The sequence below is a fragment of the Lacerta agilis genome, chromosome 13 (genome assembly GCF_009819535.1).
Source record: "Lacerta agilis isolate rLacAgi1 chromosome 13, rLacAgi1.pri, whole genome shotgun sequence".
Classification (NCBI taxonomy): domain Eukaryota; kingdom Metazoa; phylum Chordata; class Lepidosauria; order Squamata; family Lacertidae; genus Lacerta; species Lacerta agilis.
This window is the reverse complement of record NC_046324.1, coordinates 587,869-611,006: the sequence shown is the minus strand read 5'-3', so window position 1 is coordinate 611,006 and position 23,138 is coordinate 587,869. Positions and strand designations below refer to the sequence as shown.

Here is a 23,138-nt window from a genome sequence, read left to right as displayed (position 1 = left end):
CTTCTCGCAAGCCTTCTTTTACCCAGCCGGAACCCGACTCCCCCCTCGAGTTTGTACTGGATCACTGGAAAGAAATTCCAGGTTCGGAACTATTATCCAGGCAGAAGTTGCAAGACCTCTGCGAAAACACCTGGCCATCTTTTACTAATAAAACGTCATCTGAACTCCGCTGGCCACCGGAGGGATCCTTCAACCAGGATTGCTTAAATGCTCTAAAGAAGCACTTACTAGAAGAAAGACCCCGCCAGTTGGACTACCTAAAAACTTTCGAGGTCGTATATCAGATCCTCACTACTCTGAAGGATTCCCCGGTTCTCCAGATGCCTATGATAAAACCCCCTAAGAAAGCCTCTAGGAAACCCAAGGGAGGTCCTGCACCGCCCCCTTATGAGGATCCATCGGACGATGACTCTATGGATCAGGCCATGGCGCTATACTATAATCGACCCAGACAAGCCCCTACAGCTCCCCCTGCACAGAATGATGGCCCTGGACAAAATAATCTCCCAGGACCTGAAAATGATACAGACCCGAATAATCAGGCAGGAGCTCAAGGTGAGCAGCTACTGGTCCAACCCATTGACCAGGGAGAAATAGCAACAGCATCCAACAACCAAATGGAAGCTGACCCGGTCTTGACGCCAGTCAGTGACCACGATGCCTATGCTTTGTCACCCCACTCCAATCTCTTTGAGAACATGGAAGGCATGACCACCCGCTCTATGGTTCAGACCGCTAAGGACTTGGCCATCCGCATCCAGGGTGCCTTTTCGCCATCTGCTTCCCGGCAGCCAGTAAAAGTAAAAACTAAAGGGAGTGGGGGAAACAACCACCAAATGGCCTCTTACCAGATGCCCCTGCGTGCCTTTCCCATCCCCCCTGCAACTCCTGATGGGGCCCCACGGATGATTTACACCCACCAGCCCTTCCGGACTGCGGATTTAGTAAACTGGGCTAACGTGATGCCCTCCTTGAGAGATGACCCTGATAAGTGCCATCGGCAAATTGCTACCATTTTCTCTTCCCATCACCCGTCTTGGACTGATGTCCATGTACTCCTGAACGCTTTATTCAATGAGGCTGAAAAGGCCGATATTTTGAGTAAGGCTGAGGAAGCCTTAAACCAAGAAAATTACCAGGAGGGTAGACCTGTAGGGGTAGAGGCTTTGACCCCTAGAGATTTGCGGATAGAGCCCAACCCTGCATGGGACTACAACACCCCAGGGGGCATTTGGCGTCTAAACGTGTTTAAAAAGGCCATCCTGGACGGCATCAAGGCGTCAGGACAGCGCTCTATAAATTGGACAAAAGTCCAAACGGTAATACAAGGGCCCAACGAACATCCGTCGGACTACTATTCCCGGTTGGTGGCGGCTATTAAAACTTGGGGCGGAATAGACCCCGAGAATCCGCACCATGATATAATAGTGAAGGGTTTCTTCAAAGACCAAGCAACACCAGACATAAGGAAAGCTTTGAATCTCCTAGTTGGTTACGACGGGAAAACCTTTAGTGAGATATTATCAATTGCAAAATCCGTCTTTAACAATCGAGACGAAAAGAAAAGGACGGACACCAGGGCAGAGGACGAGACAGTGCTTGCCCTCAGTATGGAAACCCCTTACTTCCCAGCTCCTGGGTTCCCGGCCAGGGGAGGAGGCAGGGGGCGAGGAAGAAGGGGAGGATTGAATGCAAGCCCATCCATGCCACGACCCTGGGGCCCATCCACCGGCCTCTGTCACCTGTGTTTTCAACCAGGGCACCTAAGACGTAACTGCCCATATTTATACCCAGGGAGCCCATGGGTCGAAGCCAACTCTTACCCATTCCCTGGAGGAAACTCACGATACCCCACCTTTCCTTCGCACCCTCCTTGGGCCCAGGGTTATGAGAACCAGCAAATGGTGCCACCTCATCCCCAAGGGAATTGGCCACCCCAAGGCACCCAGGTCTCGGTGGCCCAACCAACCGCAGAGTCCCACCCTCCAAATCCTTTCCGTGCCCCTCTGCCAGCTCAAACTGACCCGCAATTCGTTCAAGCCCTGCCTTCCGACGTGAGAACATGAGAAGTGCCCCAACAGGACCTTTCAAGCCCTTCCCCTTGAACTGCGCTCAATTCCCACTCTTCATACACCCGAGGGTACGGCCCACAGTACCCCAGTTCCTGTTCACCGCACCCCAGCATCGCTCCCCAGCACCGTACCCCAGTTCCTGTTCACCGCACCCCAGCATCGCTCCCCAGCACCGTACCCCAGTTCCTGTTCACCGCACCCCAGCATCGCTCCCCAGCATCGCACCCCAGTTCCTGTTCGCCACACTCCAGCATCGTACCCCAGTTCCTGTTCCTCGTACCCCAGCACCGCACCCCAGCATCGCACCCCAGTTCCTGTTCGCCGCACCCCAGCATCGCACCCCAGTTCCTGCTTCACCATTCCCGAGTCCCCGTACATCGTTCCCACCGACCATTTTCGGACTTGCCGCTATTGACAGCTTTTGACAGCTGTTTGACAGTTCTCCACATTTTCGGACTCACCGCTTTGACAGCTTGCCTTATTCTGACTGCTTGCCGTTTGACAGCTGTTTGACAGTTCTCCACATTTTCGGACTCACCGCTTTGACAGCTTGCCTTATTCTGACTGCTTGCCGTTTGACAGCTGTTTGACAGTTCTCCACATTTTCGGACTCACCGCTTTGACAGCTTGCCTTATTCTGACTGCTTGCCATTTGACAGCTGTTTGACAGTTCTCCACATTTTCGGACTCACCGCTTTTGACAGCTTGCCTTATTCTGACTGCTTGCCGTTTGACAGCTGTTTGACAGTTCCCCACACTTTCGGACTTACCGCCTTGACAGCTCGCCTTATTCTGACTGCTTGCCGTTTGACATTTGTTTGACAGTTCTCCGCATTTTCGGACTCACCACTTTGACAGCTGTTTGACAGCTATTTGACAGCGCACCCTGTCCCCCCCCCGTTTGCCGCCTTTGACAGCTTGCCGGTGTGACTACCTGCCACTTTGACAGCCGTGTGACAGCTCATCATACTCTCCGATCAGCTGGCTTTTGACAGCCCACCGTGCCTGCCCCGATGTTGGCATCCAACCATGACCGGCCCGCTCTCCCTGAATACGACCAGCCGAGGCGCGTGGGGAAGGTGAGTACCAAGTTACGGAGGTGTAGGTGTGGAGAAAAGGATTTGTGGTTCTGCGAACCAGAATACAAATCTTATCTCCAAGTGCGGGACTGTTAGGGAAAATTCCAGCCACCACCTTCCCCCACCGCGCAGCCTCCTCGCGGGACCCCCGCGCTGCCAAGTGCGGGACTTGGAAGCCTCCTCTCTTCTCTTTGCCCCCCCCCCCCGACGATGAGCGGGTACCCCTTCACCACACAAGTCGCACAAGCACCACATAAAACCCTCGCGATAAAGGGTTCCCCCTAAATGTCCCGATCTGCGCCCCGAAAAGCCTCCGGAAAGGCGCTCCTGTCAAACAGCGCTCCGTACACGCTCCATTTTCTCAATGAACGGGAAACCCACCAATCAGGAGCATGCATTCAGCTCAGCCTGCAAAATGGAACGTTCAGCTCAGCTACTATGATTCAATCATCACCTTCACACTTGACTGAACGCTAAGTGGGTATTGACAGGCTCCCTGCTGCGAGAACAATGGAACCGAAACCAAAATGTATCTAGTTTGGGAAACTATTAATTATGAAGTGCAACAATGTTGCAAGTGGACTTATTTAGACTGTGGGTGGCCTGTCTGACAGCTCAGACAGTAAAAAAGCATAAAATTCAATATCTCAGCAACGCAAAGTCCGATCTGCTTGATTCGAGTGTCTATCTGCTCCTTATAAAATAACCTTTCTGACCCCTCGGTCCCCGCCATCCTCCGATCATCAGAAGTATATTATTTCGATACTGCATAATTTTTGGACTCTCCACTCAGTGGCTTTCATAATCCCCTAAGCAGCGAGTCACGTCCGCAGGAGGAGATACACCCCTCCCGGTAATCCATTCAAGCACCCATCCATCAGTTACCATAGCAGCAGACATCCTCCTAGGAGCGTTCTATTGTCCCGACGCAGAGGAAACCTTCAATGTGTATTACACCCCACCTAGATCCATTCACCGGTTCCTGCCATCCTTCCTGTTATGCAAAACTTGTTTTTCCTATATGTAAATTCCACTAGAACCTCCTCTCCCTCCTCCCATTTCTGACGTGTTTGTGATGTATTTCGCTATGTATTCTGGGCAATGGCGGGAAGTTTTAAAAGTCCGTGACACCCTTTGTTCGGGGTTCGGATCCTCCTGAACCTTGTTGCGCAATAAACTCCTTTGCTTTTGCTCCAATCTCCGGCTGGTCTCCATTGCCTCCGCAGCGAACCACGGGCTTCCTCCGTAGGACCGGGAGCTGAGCCTTCTCGACCCGGTAATTTCCGTAACACTTTACTCGAGTGCAAGTTTTGGAGGGCGATTAAAAGGAGAGGAAAAGTTGGGCGAAAGTCTCCGCGGGAGGAGGAGGAGGGAGACTTAACCCCGCGGACCAAGTCTGCTTCCCTTTCTCTCTCTCTCTCTCTCTCTCTGTGTGTGTATCCCTCTCTTCCCCCCCCCATCTCTTCCCTTTCTTCCTTTCGCCTGCCGCTTTCCCCTCTCTGTCTTTTCCCCGAGAGAGCAGGTCGCTGAGCAGGTCTCCCTGGTGGCTGTAGTTTCCCCCCTCCCTTCCTGAAACCAAGGCTGCCCAGGTCAGCTCGCCGTTTTCTGGTTTCGCCCCCCTTTTGGGGTGTGTGTGGGATCTTGCCCACTGCGTCTTACGAGAAGGCTGTTTACCAACGGGGAAAAGGGGGAGGAGCTGCACCTGACGAGCTGCTGCCTGCTTTGCAGCAGATGAAGATGCAGGAACTCGTGCAGGGTCCGTGAGTGAAAATGGAAATCCCAAGCTGGGGGGGGGGGCGCCGGAGGGATCATTGAACCACGGCACCAGATAGGCTTAAGACGGCCCTGTTCAGAAGCATGGCTGGCTTCAGCTGTGGAGGCAGAGCAGAGGCCTCGTGGCTTGCGGTCCTTGAGAGCCCTCTCCTCCACCAGTCGGTCCTGTTCTCTTTTAAAGCCATCTAGGTTGGTGGCCATCTGGGCCCCCCAAAATTTTCAAGAAGGGGACCAGGCCCTCTCAAAACTCCACTGTGTCTGTGCGTACGGCACCCGCACATGCACACGACACATGAGCAAGCCGGCACGCTTGCCATCAGTGCTTCCTGTGGAAGTGAGTTCCATAGTTTAACTATGCATGAAGAAGGGCTTTCTTTTACATGTCCTGAATCTCCCCGCACTCTGCTTCTTTGGAGGTCCACGACTCTTCTACCTTTTCAACCCAAATGTGCATTTGAGGATGCATTTATTAATTTCCAGCCATATATTTCCAACCTTCCTTGGATCAGGCCATGTCCCAACAACCCACCAGCTAAAGACCAGTGAACTAGCTCAGTATTGTCTGCACTGACTGGCAGAGACTCTCCAAGGTTTCAGGCATGACTCTTTGTCGGCCTGACCTGGAGATGTTGAGAATTGAACCTGGGACTGCATGCCAAGCAGGTGCTCTGCCACGGAGCTGCAGCCCTTCCCCCACAATCCCGGTATGGCAGGCATGGGAACCTGCAGCCCAGAGGCTGGATGCAGCCCTTTAGGTTTCTCCCTGGCTCTTGGGCTTCCCTCTCGCCTGCCTGGAAAGTGCCCTTGAACTGCAAATGTGTGTCGAGTTCGTGTGTGGCTCCTGCCGGGTTGCCCAGAAGAGAACGCAGCCCTTGGCTTGAGAGAGGTTCTCCCATCCTTGCACTAAAGGAAGAAAGAGACTCACTGAAAACAGTCCTTGGAATATTCTGCTTGCAGGACAACAAGCTCACCAGCTATTTCATATGTAAGCTATATTCTGCATGCACAATGTATTCCGAAGAAAAGCTGTTCTTCACTATTTTTAACAACTTGCACTCCTGGAGGCATTTTTCATTGGTTTTCAGGCATTCCAGCAACAAGGAAGAAGAGACAAAATGAATCAGATAAGCAGAAATAAGCAGAATTTCTTGTATGGTTTGTGGTTCCTTGCCCATCATACCGTGTACAAATTGGGATGCTTCTCAGCCAAGGGCCCCCTGCACATCACAATGGCCTTCAAGTGTGGTAAACAATTCTGGATCTGTGCAACATTTAGGGGGGGGGAGATGAAACATATGTGAATTTGTTGTATTTTAAATCCTTGTTCCAAAAAAAGCCCCACAGCTACTGAACCCGGAAGAGCTGGGAAAAGACTCTCAGCCATGGGGGCCACCTGAGCTGCTAGTGACCGGGCTAACTCAGGAGCACAGCCCTGGGGCTTCTCCAAACCCCCTCTTGTTCCACTGCTCCCCACCTACCACCCATGGCCTCCCTCAGGGAAAACCACTCTTTGGTGCTCAGTCAGAGCAAATGGCAATTTCCCTGGATTGCCCTTTGTTCCAATCTGTCACTGAAGAGCAGGTTTTCCCTAGGAAAGGAGCAGGGCAAGGGGGATACTGTTTGGCCGGTGCTTTCTAGAGGATGCAAGCAGAAGCAGGGAAGAGACCCTGCTCCTTCCAAGCAGCCATGTACATAGGATTCCTTGGGCCAAGGACACTCTCTGCGGATTGGGCCCCCTGCATCCTTCCTGCCCCCAGCAATCTATTGACAAGAGCCACTGTTTATGTACCCAACTCCCGCCAAGCAGGCTTGGCTTTTATCAGGGGTTCCCAAACTTTTAGGGGCCACCCCCGCCTTTGGTTCCATAACTCATCCCCAGTGTCCCTCCCCCTTACCCTATAATAAGCATTGTTCTGAATGCATGACCCAATCAGCAATTGCACATTTATTCAAAATCCATTTTAAAGTACAGGTGTGTCCCTGACCACTTATGTGGGGGGTGCATTCTGGGCCCCCACGCACATAAAGGAAACCACATAAAGTGGGGAACACCCTCTAAAAAGCCCCCAAACACCCATTTTAATCCTGCTCTCCAGCTGTCCCCCTGCTTTCTCTCCACACAACTCTCTTCAACTGGAGTTGAAGCTCTGGAGTCGACTGGAGGATGCGCAGGAAAGGGGCCTCTGTGGCTGCTGCGCTACCCTGCGCCTCTGGTCTCTCCGGGGCGTCCTTTGCTCTCACTGCTGTCCCCTTCAGGCTCCAGGGAGGGTCTCCTTGGGAGTCATGAGGACTCTCCAGCTCTCTCCCACCATTACATGGTTTGACTCTATTTATTTATTTCCTGGTGCCGTGCCCATACACAGTTGCACGTGAGTAAAATGTGTGTAAGTGGGGGGTGCCTGTATTGGTTTAATTAATTCAACAAAATGGATGAACTTGATCCAGTGAGCCCTTGCCTCCTCGCACCCTGACAAGTGACCCCACCCCCAGGGGGCACTACCACCCACTTTGGGCACAGCTGGATTATGGCCTCCCCTTCCCCAGCACCAGTGCAAGGTCTGCTGATCTGGGGAGTGTCCTGCTAATCTGCAGCTGCTCAGGCTGATGGAATACAGCCCAACTCAGTGAGGCCTGACTCTGCTCTTCAGTCCTTCCCAGAAAACAATGCCCTCCTGAAGACAGATCAGAGCATTGCTCCACCTGGCCCAGTATTGTCTTCCCTGGCTGGCAGCAGCTCTTTGGCAGAAGGTTATTTCTTAGCACCTGCTATCTGATCCTTTTAACTGGGGATGGCAGGGATTGAACCTGAGACCTTCTCCATGCAGAGCCTGTGCTTAACCCCAGCTGCACCCAGCCTTTCCTTTCAACCCCCAGTCAATTCCTCTGGGAATGGGTTAGCTTTCTAACACAAACTTTATTGTGCAGGTCAGGAGAAGAAGAAGAAGAAGAAGAAGAAGAAGAAGAAGAAGAAGAAGAAGAAGAAGAAGAAGAAGAAGAAGAAGAAGAAGCTGCAGTCTCTTACTTGCGTGATTTTGTCCAGTTGTTTCTGGTTTTCGACCACAATGATATTAGCTCGGCAATCTTGAGCAATGTAGCGGCAGATCTCAGGAGAACTGGTTGTGTAGATCCCTGTCACAATGCCACTGGAAGGGGAGGGAAAAACACTTTTAAAAAATGAAAGCTTTGCTTCCTGGCAATGTTGTGCACACCTCAATCTCTGAGAGGCTCTAGGGGTTCCTGCACTTTCCTTGCAACCAAGGTCAGCGGAGATGGTGGTGTCTTTAGGACCTATGGTTTTATTTACATCCATACACAACCTGAGCATGGGATGGAGGCACTCACAGCATTAACCCTCCAGCAGTTCTCACTTCAACATTAGTTTGCCAGGGAAACAACCCCCCCCCCCCCGCCTTGGGTCCAGTGCCGAGTAGAGATGCCTCTGTCTCTCTAGCTTCCAGCATCAGCTTCTAGCTACACTGGTAATCTGGCTGGTTATTCCAAGTCCAGACAGGAAATTTGTCCCTCCTTGCAAGGGCTTAGTTCATACCATGGTACTCCAAGGCTGGTTCCTCACCCTGCCAGAATTACTCATAAGGCTGGGGGGGGGGGCTGTGGCTCAGGAGGTCAGAGGATGCCGATGGAAACTGGTGTGGAAATTGACAGTGTTCACTCATTCATCCTATGTCCAGAATGGAAATCAGTCTGATGCATATGGACTGTATTTACTGTTATTGTTGCTTTCAGTCCACAAATCAACACATAATGGATGACATAAACCCATTGTCATTGTGTTTCTTTCACACTGAAACTAATGGTATGGAATATCACATAATAATAACAATGCAGCTAATTGCACAAAATTCCACCACAGCGGACAGCAAGCCCAATGATGTCGTTTTTGTTGGAAACTAAACAGCAGCGTAATGGAAACAGTGCAAGTAACAATGGAAATTGGAGTCTTCTACCCTGACCTCTGGACCATTGGCTAGGCTGATGAGAGTTGGGTCCAACAACATCTGGAAGGCCATGGGCTCCACACCGCTGCCTTTACAGTATAGAATGTGTTCCCATGGCATCCCCAGGATATAATCTTGCAGAAGCTAAGCAGATGTGGTCAGGGTTCCAAGATGGAAGAAAGGTGAGATATCAACATAAGAAAAGAGTAAAACAAAATGAAATACTGGTGAGGTGGTGACATAATGGAATAAATGGTGGTTCCTTTTGTTTCTGATCTTGCAAAACAAGGTTGGCTGAACAGTGCGTGAAATAAGTCCCGTATGCCTCCTCCAAAGCTTACCCAGCAAAAACAGCTCCCACAGCTGAAATGAACCATTCTGTGGAATTGAACCCAAGTATTGCTACACTGTGGAATCGCTCAAGGCCAAGCTAGAGAGAGAAAGAGAGAGAGAAGATAAAACATATTTTTTGCAAAAGAAATAGAAGTCTGAATGCTGCCTGAGGTCAATAGGTGGGAAGTTCCAGCGTGGAGGTGCTGCTGCACTAAAATATCAATTACCAGCAGATGTGGAACTGGGATTATGTGGCAGCTACAATAGTGCCAGTTCTGCAGACTGAAACAGTCTTGTAAGGCCATCTTGTCGATCAGCTGGTCCCAACTTGCTAGGGCTTGAAACACTAATAGAAGCAGTGTGAGCTTGGCCCACTGCCACATCAGTAAACCCCCCCCCCCATCTCTCTGAGACACAGACAGCTTCTGGACCAGACATCTGACATTGGGGTTGTTGGTCCTCCTGCCAGGGAGGGACCTGCCCACCCTCCTAGGATGCTCGTCTGTTCTTATTGTTCACACCTCTCCTTAGGCTTTAAAAATGACTCTGAAAAGCAACCACATAAGAGCCACACCCCAAAGGACAGCACTTTGGATCTCCTGCTTCAGCGCCCGCCCGCCTCCCCAGTTTACCTTCAGGAAGCTTTTGGCTGCTTTGCGAGAATAGTTGTAATACTCAGCAAAGGTGATCTTTTCCCATTCCCCATCCTTCTTGCTGGCCATTGCATTGAGAGACCCGTATTTCTCTAAGGATTCTTGAAACATCTGATGAACAGTTATGGGAGCTTGCAGACACGTGGGGTCCATCCTCAGTTTAACCAGCCCATCAGCAGACGTGGTCCAGAGAGGCACTGGGGAACAGGCAGAGAAACAGGAGACTGCTGCAGCACGTGTGCATCTCCGTGCAGACAATGAAATATTCTCTTGTGGTTTGCAGGAGCGGGGCCAGTCTGTATGATGCCCTGGGTCCCATCCAGATCTTGGGCTGTTGGGCCCAGGGAGGGCTGGAATCTCATGGAGGAGGTTGCTGGACTGGTCAAACAGGTTTCTTTGTAAGGCAGTGACCTTAGCAGGCCACTTAAGGGTCTTCATCGCATATTTAAAAAACCCGAGCTCAGTTGTAAGAGCTAAAAAACTCCCCCCCCCCCACTAGCTGCTTGGGAGGAGAACTGTGGGTAGAGTGTGGGGGGGAGAGAGAGCTGAGCTGGAAGCAGGCAAAGGCAGATCTAGGCGAGTGCAACTGGTTCAGTCGCACAGGGCAGAGAGCCTTGTGGGCACTGCAGCAGGTGCCACAACTGTGGTGTCCAATGGAAGGTGAGAGGTGGGGGCACCAGAGGTTGGCATTGCACAGGGGGCCACTGAAATCTGAGGTGCCGAGGTCTGCCACTGAATCCAGAGACCCAGAGACCTGTTTGCCCTGTGCTACTTCTCAAGCTGAGACTAATGGAGAAGCAACACCTGTTGGGGCATTAATGCTGTGAGCCCCTCCATCTTAGGCTCAGGTTCTATATGTGTCCAGCTAAAACCACACATCCTCAAGACACCGCCGTCTCCAAGGAAACTGAGCCCTATAATCCCTGAAGTTTCTCCACACTTAGCGATTGAGGCAGCACGTAACAATTTTCTCATTAATGATGTCTCAATGCTTGCCACCCATTCTACAGGCAGCTTATTCTGCTATAGAGAAGGTGGGATTTGGCATTTAGATGCAATTCCTCACTGTCAAGATTTTAAAAGGAATAAAAACTACAAAAGCCTGGAGTGCTAAGAATGTAAGAGCTCTGCTGAGTAAGTCTAAATATCCATTAGGGTCCAATGTCCTGTTGGAGATTCATTCCCCATGTGCAGCCATGGGTTTATTGTCTATCACATGACTGGGTATTTGTTTTGATGGGATGTGACGTAGACAGGATGTTTGTCTTACTGTGTTCCCTGAAGTGGGACTATTGTCCTTTGTTCTTTCTCTTTGCTGCCTGATGCTAGAGAGAGAGGGAGCCATGTTTCAGAGTTCCGTGTGTGTTTATAAAGTAGATTAGCCTAAATGCTGAGTTGCTGAGGTCTGTTACACAACTGCGCACACTCTGCAGATCAGTAAGTGTGCTGATGTTTCTTGGCATCAGTCGCTGTGATGTTCGGGCTGAGGAATGCTTATGAAGCTCCCGAACGATCGCCCAGGAGGGAGGGAACATGTCAGTCGGGCATGTGTCTCTGCCAAGGTCCTACTTGTGAGTAGGACAATCCTGACATGTCCTCCCCCCCCCCAGTAGCCAACCAGTTGCCAGCAGGAAGCCCAGGCTTGAAGGCAATAGTCCTCACTTCTTGTTAGCATTTACCCCTGCTGCCTGATAGTCAGAGGTATACTGTATTTGTACATGGAGGTTCCATTCTTATCATAGCTAATAAGAGCCCAAGATTCAGACCAAAGGTCCATCTAGTTCAGGGCCCTGTTTCACACAGAGGTTAACCCAACACCAGGAGTGAGGTAGCAAATTCAGAAGTGCAGGATCCTTCACGATAGTCACAGCCATGACCCTTCTAAGATTGTGCAACCTTCTAAGGTGATACAATAATAATAATAATAATAATAATAATAATAATAATAATAATAATAATTAGGAATGCATTAGAATGATCCTTGATTATTTGCTATTTGCTGTGCACATACTGGGCAAAGGATGCAGGCTACTCCAACATCACTTTCAGAGTGACCTAAGTCGTATTTTCCTGGAAGTTCCACTGCATGTCACAGAACTTGCTGCATCCCATTGTCTGGAAATGGAAGCACTGAATGTTTTCGGAGTTCCTGAACGCTCAACTTTGGAGCTAAACAGTGGCTAAACAGCTCCCCTCTCATGTTGGTGGGGTGACTCCAGGGCCCTGGAGACAGGGATCTTGCAGAGACCCCACTGCAGAAAGAGCAAAAGGTATTCAACCCCCACAACCCAGGACCACTGCCCAATGCCCAAAAGCACAACGCGTAAGAAGGAGCCTCTCTCCTGCAGCTGCAATTCAGATGCATCACTGCTTCCAAACGAGGAGGTGCTACAGAGCCATGTGTTTTATTTCATGGCTGTGCTAGAGTGCGACAAAGTGAGGGGATCAAGAAAGTGGCAGGGAGGGAGGGAGGACTTGGATCCATGGATGGGGAGACAGACATTTGGTCAGCATGGAGGTAGAGGGTTTGACAGACAGAATAAGACAAGGCTTAGCCCAACAACAACAACTCACTTAGTTCTCAAGTAGCCACCAGAGCAACATTTGTTTCTAACCCATGAAGGGGTGGGGGAAATGCCACTTGACTCTTACTTCAGCCAGGAGGTGAGAAGAAAAGAAAGTTTGAGAGTCCCCCCAGAATGTGCTGCATCCTCACCTGAGAGAAAAACTAAGGCGAATGTCATTTTGCCACCAAGGCATGGAAAGAGAGAACAAATCCCCCAAAGAAAGGCAGAGGGAAAGTTTGCATTTTTCCAGGGAAGGAAAGTCAGGGAGGAAGGCAGGAGATGATTTGAAAGAGATTGGGAACTCTTTGGTGGAGCTACTCTGGATTGCTGCCACCACCACACAACTAGGCTCATTCAAAACAGGGCTTCTGTATCCCTGAGCTAGACATTCTGATGGCCCCTCTTTTTTGGAATTATTGAAGGTGCAAAACTATGTTTGTTTGTTTGTTTGTTTGTTTGTTTGTTTGTTTTCCCACCAGGTGGGAGATATAATATTTGAATGCTCTTCCATATAAGAACTTCCTGAAGCCAGGAAATAAACACATCAGGTACAAAGGATCTGGCTTTGTCCTCTCATTGCTGTGCTACATTTCTACTTGCACAAAGTCATTCATGTGGGACAGCGGTGAGGAACATGCAGCCCAGTGGCACACTTTTTCCTCAGTATATACGTTTTTGTGTGCATTATTTGGCGGGATAACTGCATTGCAAAATTCAACAAAGTGCAAATTTCAAAGGATGGCTGGGTTTCTGTGAGAATACTGTTTGGGGAAGTAGGAATAGATTTGCCTTTCAATGCAGACTGATTCAAAATAGCCCCCCCCCCCCCCCCGGTTAGGGAACCCAATGCTGGACTAGACAGGATTTTGGTCTGATCCAAGAGGGCTTCTCACCACTGAGGAAGTTGCCGTGCACAACGGAGGAACAGACACAATGGTGAAGCCCTTCTGAGTCCCAGAAGCAAGGAAGCCCCTTTTTAAAGTTGGCTCCGTTCAACAATGGCATAATGCTCCCACAGCAAGAAATGGCAGAGCGCCATCGAAACCCCGCACAAAGTTGTTGAGGAACAGAAAAGCCATTCTAGGTCCCCACAAAAGCTCCTTTATTCTGCAGACACTGACAACTAGTTCATTTTTGGTTTTTTCATGATTATGCTTTGAGCGAGAGAGAGGAAAGGAGTTGCTGCTCCATTTGAAACTCTGTGCGTGCAGCAGGGAGAGGTATGAAACTCAGGTTAACAGTGTAAAAAGTTACCACGGACAAATCCAGAAGGCTCCCATCCAACTTATGTGGGAGAAAGTGCCGGTGCACTCAGGAGGACGGTTTGGGTTGTGCTGTAGGCACAGGAATAGGTTGGCATTTCCTGCGCTGCTTTAGCAGTTGCTCTCCCCCCCCCCACGCTTACATGAAAGCAAAGGTGGATGCTACACCTGGAGCAGGTTAATTGGCCTCTTGTGCGTCCTCCTTCACTCCCCCCTTTCACAGAAGGCCCAATTGGGCAGTTATGTACCACATTTTGGGTGTTTCCTTTCCTGACATATGTTTACCTGAGGAATCTTCTTGTCCTGTTCCAGAATCTTTCCAGTTGTTCTGTGCTTCTGACAAATTCCTGAAGAAGGGGAAAGAAAATCCTTTCATTAAAAAGTCTGTAGGCAGAGTTATGCATGGACTCAGAAGAAGCACACCCCCAAAACAAAAAAGGAGGTAGATTTGCATAAAATGTGATTAAAAAGGAATATTTTCACCTGGGGAGAGCATTCCACAATTGAGGAGACACCGCAAAAAAGGCCCTTTCTCCTGTTGCCACCCTCCAGATTTCTCAAGAAGGAGGCACACACAGAAGGGCCTCAGAGGATGATTGCAGGCTCCAGGTTGGTTCATAGGGAGAGAGGCAGTCCTTGAGGTATGGTGGTCCTGAGCCACATAACAATTTCCGTCTTATTCATTGTTCAGGTAAGCCCAAGGTGGCTGGCCTGTCTCATTAACCCCCACCCCCTGAGCCAACTTTGAGAGGTGGGCAGGACAATTTATCTGACAGTGAGCTTGTTTGGGAGCACTTGGGAACCGCAAGAGGTGTTGCAAGCCCTGTGCCCAGCAAAGCACCCTGCATTTGATTGGCAGAGCTGCTTTCTGAGTGGGGATTAGCTGCGTGATTGAGTTCCCCATGGGGAACTGGGCCAATCCAGCTGTGCCTCACCCTGCTGCACTCCTGATGTCACACATCAGACACTGTTATTTTTCTCCAGGCCTTTGGCTCTTAATAATCTGTTGCCTCCTTGAGTGGGTGGGATGTTCTGATCCTGCCTTTTAAAAACAGAATTGTCTTTTAGATTTCTTTCTTTTATGCCAGTTTCAACGTATGTGATTGCTTATATGTTGTAAGTTGCTTTGAATTACCTTGGTTAAAAAAAACCCAAACAACAAATAAATAATAATAGTAACAACAACAACATCATCATCATCATAATGGTGTCTAGTACAGAGAATTAGGAACGAAGCGTTTGCAAAATACCTTGCGATTCTACAAAACGTTTCCCGTCCCCTGCCTGCCCGTTTCTGCATGCATTCTTATGACTTGCCTTCACTCCCAACTGAGCAGCACTTGTTTCCATGTCGGAATGCAAATGGTTACTTTCCCCACTTCATTCTCTCCTGTTCTATTTTCTCCATTTACTGGTTTCAGGTGTGTGTGTGGTTTTTTAGGTTGGGGGGGAGATAGAATCACATCTATGTACTAATATACATAGGATGCTAATGTTAGAACATTCAGCAACTCAAAATTATTGCTTGATTGTTGTTGTTGTTTAAAAAAAACAAGGTGCAAAGTAGCTATTTTTTGAAGGGCAAAAGTTCTCTTTCCCAAGTCAATGTCAGCAAATGAGAAACAGTGTGAAAACTTCCATGTCCTTCCATTGACAAAGAATTCCTTGTTTGGTTATCCTTGTTACCCGTTTTAAGTGAGCAACCCATAGCCTGCTGATTTACAAGGAGCTTTCACTGAAATCTACAACATTTACTTCTGGTTGTAATGGAATGAGAAAGAACACTCATTTAATTTCTTACAAGAGCAGAATCGGGTCCATGCTCTCAGAACGCACAGAAAATCAACCTTCCTCATGTTCACTCAGATGCAAGCCCTGCTGTGTTCAGTAGGACTTATTCTACCTGGTAAGTTTGCATTGGACTGCAGCCACCATTTCTTAGGAAAGAAATATGGATATTTACAAAAATTACTTTACCTGATTCCATTGCTTTCGGTCATTCTCTCTCCGCTTATTGTTTTATCCTTGATGGGAGTTGGGGGAGGGCTGCCACTTCTTTGGCAGACCAATGCTGGCTTCAAATATGCTAAGAGTTTTGTATGGCCAGGCAGAAATAAGCTGATATGACTTAGGAAACCAAGAGCAAATGGTCACTTTCTTAGTCAAAGACGTAATGCAATAGGAGGAGACTCAGAGTTCCTAGGAGCCATTTCTCACTGACCATGCTCAAAAATGTATCAATGCTTGGATGGTGTTCAACAGTTACAACCTTCCTTTGCCTTTCTTTAATTATCCATGAGAAGAATGTCAATGAGATGCTTTTTTAAAGATGCAAATTCTCTCTCTCTCTCTCTCTCTCTCTCTCTCTCTCTCTCTCTCTCTCTCTCTCTCCTTCTAATCTTTGGTTCCAATTATTCTGGTCCTCTTATTTGAATATTATATTTTGTACAATAGCAGCTGCTCTCTTTCTATAGGACAGAACTGGATCTCGGTCACTGACTTGGGGAAAAGGGTGCTGAAATTCTTAAGGCATTTCTGCAACAGACAGACAGAAAGATGGAATATGGGGCACACATCATTCAAAACCCAGATTCATACTGCTTAATCTCAACATACAAGAGTCTGCATCTATTGTGCAAAATTCGTGAACCAAAGTCCTCCAGCTCTTAAACAACAGCAACATATGTCTGTTCAGATTCGGGGTAACTAACTGCCAATTTCAGTTTCTCATTTTTCTAACACCAGGTTCAGTTTGCCACATTTCCAGATCAGTGTCCTCACAACATCAGTGTTTCAAGTGTAGATTTATCCTAATGAATGCATTTCTGCATGCAGTTTTCATTAATATCATGCTGCATTTTGTACACAGGATTGCAAAATTCAGAGTAGTGTGAATTTCAAAAGATACCTGTGCATTGGTCTGCCTATTTGGGAAGCTCAAACTGAACCAAACTTGTCACCCATCCCTCGTTCAAATATGGAATTCATCCTATCCTAATTTCTCTGCTCTCTGTGATGTCTCTTACACCAACAGGGGAGTTCAGTACTCAACACTTTAATTTATTTGGCGGATTTATACCTCTGCCAACATAGCCTCTAAGAGCCCACGAAGGAGCTTACAGCTCACAATATACTCATTGCAAACTCATTCTCCAAGTCTGGAGCCTTTGGACGGGTCAGCAGGCTTGGGAGAACTCCAAGATTTGGAGGAGGGGAAAAACTTAAGGTGGTTTGCAAAACAGAAGGGCTGATCTGCCTAAGTGTGCAGCAGACAAGTGAGGGAAACAAAAGACCGGGGGTGGGGACGGAATGGAGTATTGTGGGAAAGGGCATGGCAGGTTGGCTGGCAGAAATACTGAACAGGGGAACTTCACATCGCAATGTTTTGTTGCAAGCTGTGTGTGTGCACGTTATGTGTGAGTCACAAAAGCTTTCTCGTATTGGAAACCATGCTTGGTCCACCGTCCACCACCCATTTCCCTCTACTGTTCGGCTGTGCAATGATTTCATATCATAGAATTGTAGAGTTCAAGAGGTTTTATTTACATTTAAGCACTATGCAAATTAAATAAATAACATAAAATGACTAAATAAAGTGTGTGTAATGAAGGGGGGAATATCACTTTTTATATTTAAAAAAAATGCACAAATTTTCACTGCAACAGTAACAATTCCCAAGAAAATTTCAATATAATATTGTAGAACGTGTTTATTTTGTAAGTTTTTCAAATGATTGCCAGCTCTCTAACTATACCAAATACTAAGCAAGCCAGCACAACACCTGCGGGGAGACAGTTACACGCTGAGGGTGCTACAACCCAAAAGCCCTGAGATTTGAGGCAGCCAGTCTTTCATTGGCCAATGCAGCAAAGAGACCCAGATGATGCAGCCCAAGAGGAGGCTGAAGAAGACACATCTTTTGCAATGTACCATGGATTTGCCCTTACGCAAATCAAAGGTTGAGCAAAAGAGGAGCAGGTTTTTCTTTCTTTTTCTTTCTTTCTTTTCAAAATTTTGTATATGAAATTTTACAATTTAGTATTCAACACATCTATCATATAAAAAGGAAAAAAGAAAAGAAAACGAAACCCCTCCATCCCATGACTTCCCTCAACTTCCCCTTCTGGTTCTTTAAATATTTGCTACTTCTGCTTAATTTTTATCTTGTTTTATGATCTCTTAGCTAAATGCTCTTATGTTCTTATCACCAAATTTCTTTCAAATTACATCTTACACTTGATTAATTTCCTTTACACTTGTTTTCTTAGTTCTAGGGTTTACTCAAACCCTGCTAGTGAGTCCATTTCTTCACAATATTTCTGTAGATACAACATGAACAGTTCCCAATCTTTTTTTAAAGTTTTCATTATCATTGTCTTCCCGTGAGTTTTGCCATTTCAGCATATTCCATAAGTTTGACTTTCGATGGTATATTGTCCTCTTTCCATTTTTGAGCTAGTAGAATCCTAGCTGCCATTGTAGAATACATAAACAACAACTTCCGCTCTTTTGGCAATTCCTGACCAATTCCACCACATCAGTCGCGAAGCTGCATGCTCTGCTACCGGGGGCAGAGAGCAGGCAGGAGCGTGGCTGGCACCCCCAGGGGGCGTGACATGCATCCCAGGGGCATTATATGCCGCCCGCGAGGGCGTGGCATGTGTTCTGGGGGTGTGATGCGCCATCTGTGAGGGCATGGCGCCCGGTGCTTGGGGGTGCGCAGTGTGTGTCCGGGGGGGGGGGTGCTGTGATGGCACCCTAACGGAATAGTGTTGCCAGGGGCAGTTCGCTCCATCTGCTTCCCCGTCCCACTGCCAGTGCACCACATATGATAAAACGTACCTTCTTTCTCTTTACACTTCCAGCACTTATTGGAGCTTGTTCTGTACATTTTTACAAGTTTAACAGGAGTCATATACCATCAATACATCATTTTCATATAGTTCTCTTTCAAAATTATACAGTCAGTAAATTTTAAATCCACTTTCTGTAATTTTTCCCAATCTTCCATTTGTATATTATGTCCTAAATCTTGTGCCCATTTAATCATTACACATTTAACCTCTTCATCTTTGGTTTCCAATTCTAGCAATAAATTATACATCTTCAATAATTTGGTCTTGTCATCTATAATTTCTCTTTGAAATCTAGATAGAGTATACTTCTTTTTATCTTCTTTAAATACCTCATTTACTTGGAAATACTGCAACCAGTCATTGACATGTTCTCAAATCTCTTCACAATCTTTCAATTTTAATTTCTCTTCTATTTCTGGTAAGACATTTTTCTTTTTTTAATTATGTTGCTTCTGTTGGTGAGATCCATTTCCCCCTCATCTGGCACACCCCTCATTCTTACTACCTGAGATTTCTGTCTCATCTCCAAAACCGCTAGATAGTCTGCAAATTGATCCTGTCTGCCAGACAGTCCCATCATATCACCCCTTATTGTCTCTTGCTCTTTTTTAATGTCTACATTATCTTTTTCTTTCTTTCTTTCTTTCTTTCTTCCTTCCTTCCTTCCTTCCTTCCTTCCTTCCTTCCTTCCTTCCTTCCTTCCTTTCTTTCTTTCTTTCTTTCTTTCTTTCTTTTAGATTAGGCCTCCAACCCTTCCACAGAGGGGTCCAAAGCTTCTGGGGTTTTTTTTGTTAAATTTTCTAATTTATTGACTATCTTAGTATTTTTTTTCCCATTTCCACTACCATCATTTCAGACTGTTTTTGCATTTCTTTCAATGTGTCTTTTTTAAATTCTGCCAGAAAATCTGCCATTTATTGAGAGACAGGTCTGTCTGGTGTCTCCTGCATAGATCCCCTTCTGGCTGCTGCAGCCTGTTTTCTGGTTGTTGTCATTCTATGTTAGTTTACACTGTTTCTATAGCAGCCAGTCTTCTAGTTTATTCTCAAAACAATAATTCTTTCAGCTCAGTCTTATCACTCCTTCAAGGCCACAACTCACCCCTTGTTTGTTCTCACCACCCAGCCTTAGTTGGGAGCAGGGCCGTCTTAGGCAGATTGGCCGCCGTGGCGCGGTGATCCCTCCGGCGCCCCTGGCGTGCCGCCTCTCCGCCTCTGGGGCCACCTCCCTCCCGCGCTGGCCGCCCCTCGGGAGGGGGTGGGCGAGCGGGGGATGAGGGGCGTGGTGCTGGGTTCCCCGTGCAGGATGGGAGGCGAGGGCAGCCACCTCGCAGCCTGCCCGGGAGCGGCATGGGTGGCAGCGGCTGCACTGGTGGCGCGTGAGCACCTGTCCGCCCGCCTGTGGGGGCGGGGGCGGGTTGGAGAGGGGGCGCACGGTATGCCGGCGGGCTCGCAGGGGCACCCCTGGGGGGCCAGCGCCCTGGCGCAGCGCGCCAGTAGCCCCTATGGATAAGACGAGGCTGGTTGGGAGCAAGCAAAATATCAGACAAAGGGATAGGAGCAATTTGGAAATGGAAATACCCTAAGTTACAATGACAGTTCCACAAAATAATGGCAGAAAATAAAGCCTATAAAGTGGAAAAAGTTAACAAAATGATACTGCTTACAATGTCTAGAATAGATGGTATGCAATAGTTGTTAATTAGTCCTCTCAACATCAACCCAGAACCGTCTGTTGAAGGAAAAGGCCACAAGGACAAATATAAACTTTCCCAATGTCCAATTAAATGTAGTGTACTTTCTTTTTGTGATCAATTATTTCCTTCCAAAGTTCCAAATACTCTGGTTTTCACCAATCACTTTATTTGGCATGATGAGTTGCCCAATCTCCAGCTATTTCCAGACACTCACATTTTCCATGGACTTTTTTGCGTGTTTAGACCTTTTTCCTCCTTCCCCCAAAATTCACACATGACTCAGATATTTGGTTTGGTTTTTGGTAGAATTTAGGCTACAACTTTATTGATTACAACCAGGTGAGTGGTTGCATAGCTTCTGGTTCACTGTCTCCTTGCACCCGTGCAGGTAGACCTGTCCCAGAGCCATGTTCGTAGGACAGACAAGGATGAACACCAGGGATGACTGCCAGAGGGCGCACCATGCAGCCAACCTGATGCCCCCTGGACTCGGGTGCAGGCAGGACCCCTTTCGGGGAATGCCAAACCAATGAGACCCTGGATTCCTTTACCAGAATATCTTGCATTTCCATAGGCATGGCCACATCACGTGCCACGCCTATCACCTGAACCAGATCCTATCCGCCACTAAGAGCGCGAGCGTTCTCCACCAACCACTCACCCCTGTAACCAATCCCTCAACCCCGCTGACACGGAGGTCAGCCATAAATCATTCCCAAAATTAGACAGGTGAACTCCATCAGGCCTGTACAGGGTGCGTTGTGATATGTGATGCCCGGGTGGCATATGAGTGCTCCCCCATGGACAAAACCTTTTGGCCACCACGTTCTGGACGCATTTCCTGGCCCTGTCAGTGGCAGCTGGGCTACGACTCCCTCTCCATTCGCGCCTCTGCAAGAGTGGCGACCAGAGTATTTTGAGTCCAGGAATTGTTGCCGCCAACTCTTCCAGGTCCTCTTGCATGCGGGTGCACAGGCTCAATACAGGAGTGTCCGGCAGGTCATTCTCGCCCAGCTGGAGCACCATTGCAGCAGGCAAATTTGCAATAGATTTGCAATCCTAGTGGAACTTTCGGGGGGGGGCTTGCCTTGGCACTCTCCCCTCTTTCCCCTGCGGGTCTTTGACTGATCGGATAATCAGATCCGCAATCCCTTCCCAGTCAGCAGGAAACTGGAAGAGCAGGTTTTTCATACAGTTCCTTAAAAACTTTAGTTCCCTCAAACCATTTCTGGCCACCTCATGCCTGACCCCTTGCCAGCTGGCTACAAATTTTTAATGCTCAGGCAGCACATCTTTAACCCTCCAACCAGGGTTTCTTTCCAGCCAGAACTCACCGTAGCTCAGTTCTGGCACCTCTCAGTGGGTTCCATCACCTTCCAGGTGGCCACTATTACCATTCTGAGAAAAAGGGGGAGGTGTTCATGGTGAGTTCCGGCATCTCTTTTTCTGGAAAAACAGCACTGCTTCCAACATTCCTCTGATGAAAATAGGGACATCCTAAGGAAAGGCAAGACATTCCAGGATCAAATCAGAAACCAGGATAGCTTTTGTAAATCTGGGGCTATCCCTGGAAAACAGGGACACTTGGAGGGCCTGAGATAGCCCATGTGGAATTGCCCAGATGTTGTAGAGTCCAGCATTTGTCAGCTACAGCCAACAGTCAACAGAGATGGGGTTGTAGCCTGTGCTGCCAGCCATGGCAGAGCTCAGTGGTGGGAGAGGCCAGTAGTTGCCTGACGGCAGAGTCCATTTACAGTGGTACCTTGGTTTAAGAACAGCCCTGTTTATGAACTATTCGGTATATGAACTCTGCAAAACCGGAAGTAGTGTTCCGGTTAGCGAACTTTACCTCAGTCTACGAATGGAAGCCAAATGGTGGAGGGGCATCTGTGGTGGGAGGTCTCGTTAGGGAAAGCACGCCTCGGTTTAAGAACGGCTTTGGTTTAAGAACGGACTTCCGGAATGGATTAAGTTTGTAAACTGAGGTGCCACTGTACAAGGTCCAGTCCAGTCCAAAGTTCAGGAGTATCTACTCAGTTCATATAGTCAGACGATCCGGGGGTCAAGAAAGCCAAGGGTCCAAGGTTACAAGAAGCATGAAGCAGCAAGAGTCTGGTCAGGAATGATGAATGTTGTTTCTAGCAACTCACTGAGACTGGAAACCCTGCTTAAGAAATCTGGAGCCAGCTGGTTCCATCTGTGGGATGTAAACACAGAGCAGCCAAACCCAACACTGCTAGAGAGGACATGAAGGTAACTCAGTCCTCCAGGCTTAACTTCCTGTTTACCTGGACTGAGTTACAGGAACCAGAAGTAGGTGTGGTCTTACCTGGGAACCAGATCCCAAAGAAGACTCCCCTTTTTGCCTCGTCCTTTGAACAAGCAGGATGCTCTCTCTCAGCCTGCAGCTGAGAGAAGCAGAAGTGAAGCTTCTTTCCTTATGGAATCAGCTTCACCACATGTAAATATGTTTATCTAAGTTTATCTGCCTCTTTGAGCCTGTACTGTGACTCTTGGATGTCTGTAAGTAAAGTCTTTTATATCTAATAATCAGTACTGTATTGTGTCTTTGCTTTTAAGAGGGAAGAAGGGGAATATACCAGGAATATATATTTCTTATAGAGGCTTTAGCAAGCCTATGCAACCGTTTTCTGCTGTGTTTTAGAAGGGAATGTAACTCTGCTAAGTTTGGAGCTTGCTCACACAAGCTGGGATTGAGATATATAAATAATATATACTCATCCACACTCCTAAACATTCCCACACCATCAAGAGCAAGAAGGCTGATCAGCAGCAGGTGGAGTCACTTCATCTTCTGCTCCTTCAGGTCCATGACAGATGGGAGTTGCATTCCAACAGAATCTGGAGGGCTCCAGGTTGGCTGTTGCTGC

The 23,138-nt window shown here is 48.0% G+C and overlaps 1 protein-coding gene across 1 annotated transcript in view; it reads right to left on the bottom strand.

The window, feature by feature from the left end:
- Positions 1-15,903, bottom strand: part of ACSBG1 (acyl-CoA synthetase bubblegum family member 1) — a 33,131-nt gene extending 17,228 nt beyond the window's left edge. The window contains exons 1-6 of the mRNA XM_033167439.1: positions 15,673-15,903; positions 13,981-14,042; positions 9,846-10,063; positions 9,222-9,310; positions 7,947-8,067; positions 6,105-6,185 (exon numbers count right to left, since the gene is read on the bottom strand). Of these exons, the coding sequence (XP_033023330.1) occupies positions 6,105-6,185; positions 7,947-8,067; positions 9,222-9,310; positions 9,846-10,063; positions 13,981-14,042; positions 15,673-15,695 (594 nt within the window). The 5' untranslated portion in view covers positions 15,696-15,903. The remainder of the gene's footprint in view (positions 1-6,104; positions 6,186-7,946; positions 8,068-9,221; positions 9,311-9,845; positions 10,064-13,980; positions 14,043-15,672) is intronic.
- Positions 15,904-23,138: the final 7,235 nt, after the last annotated feature.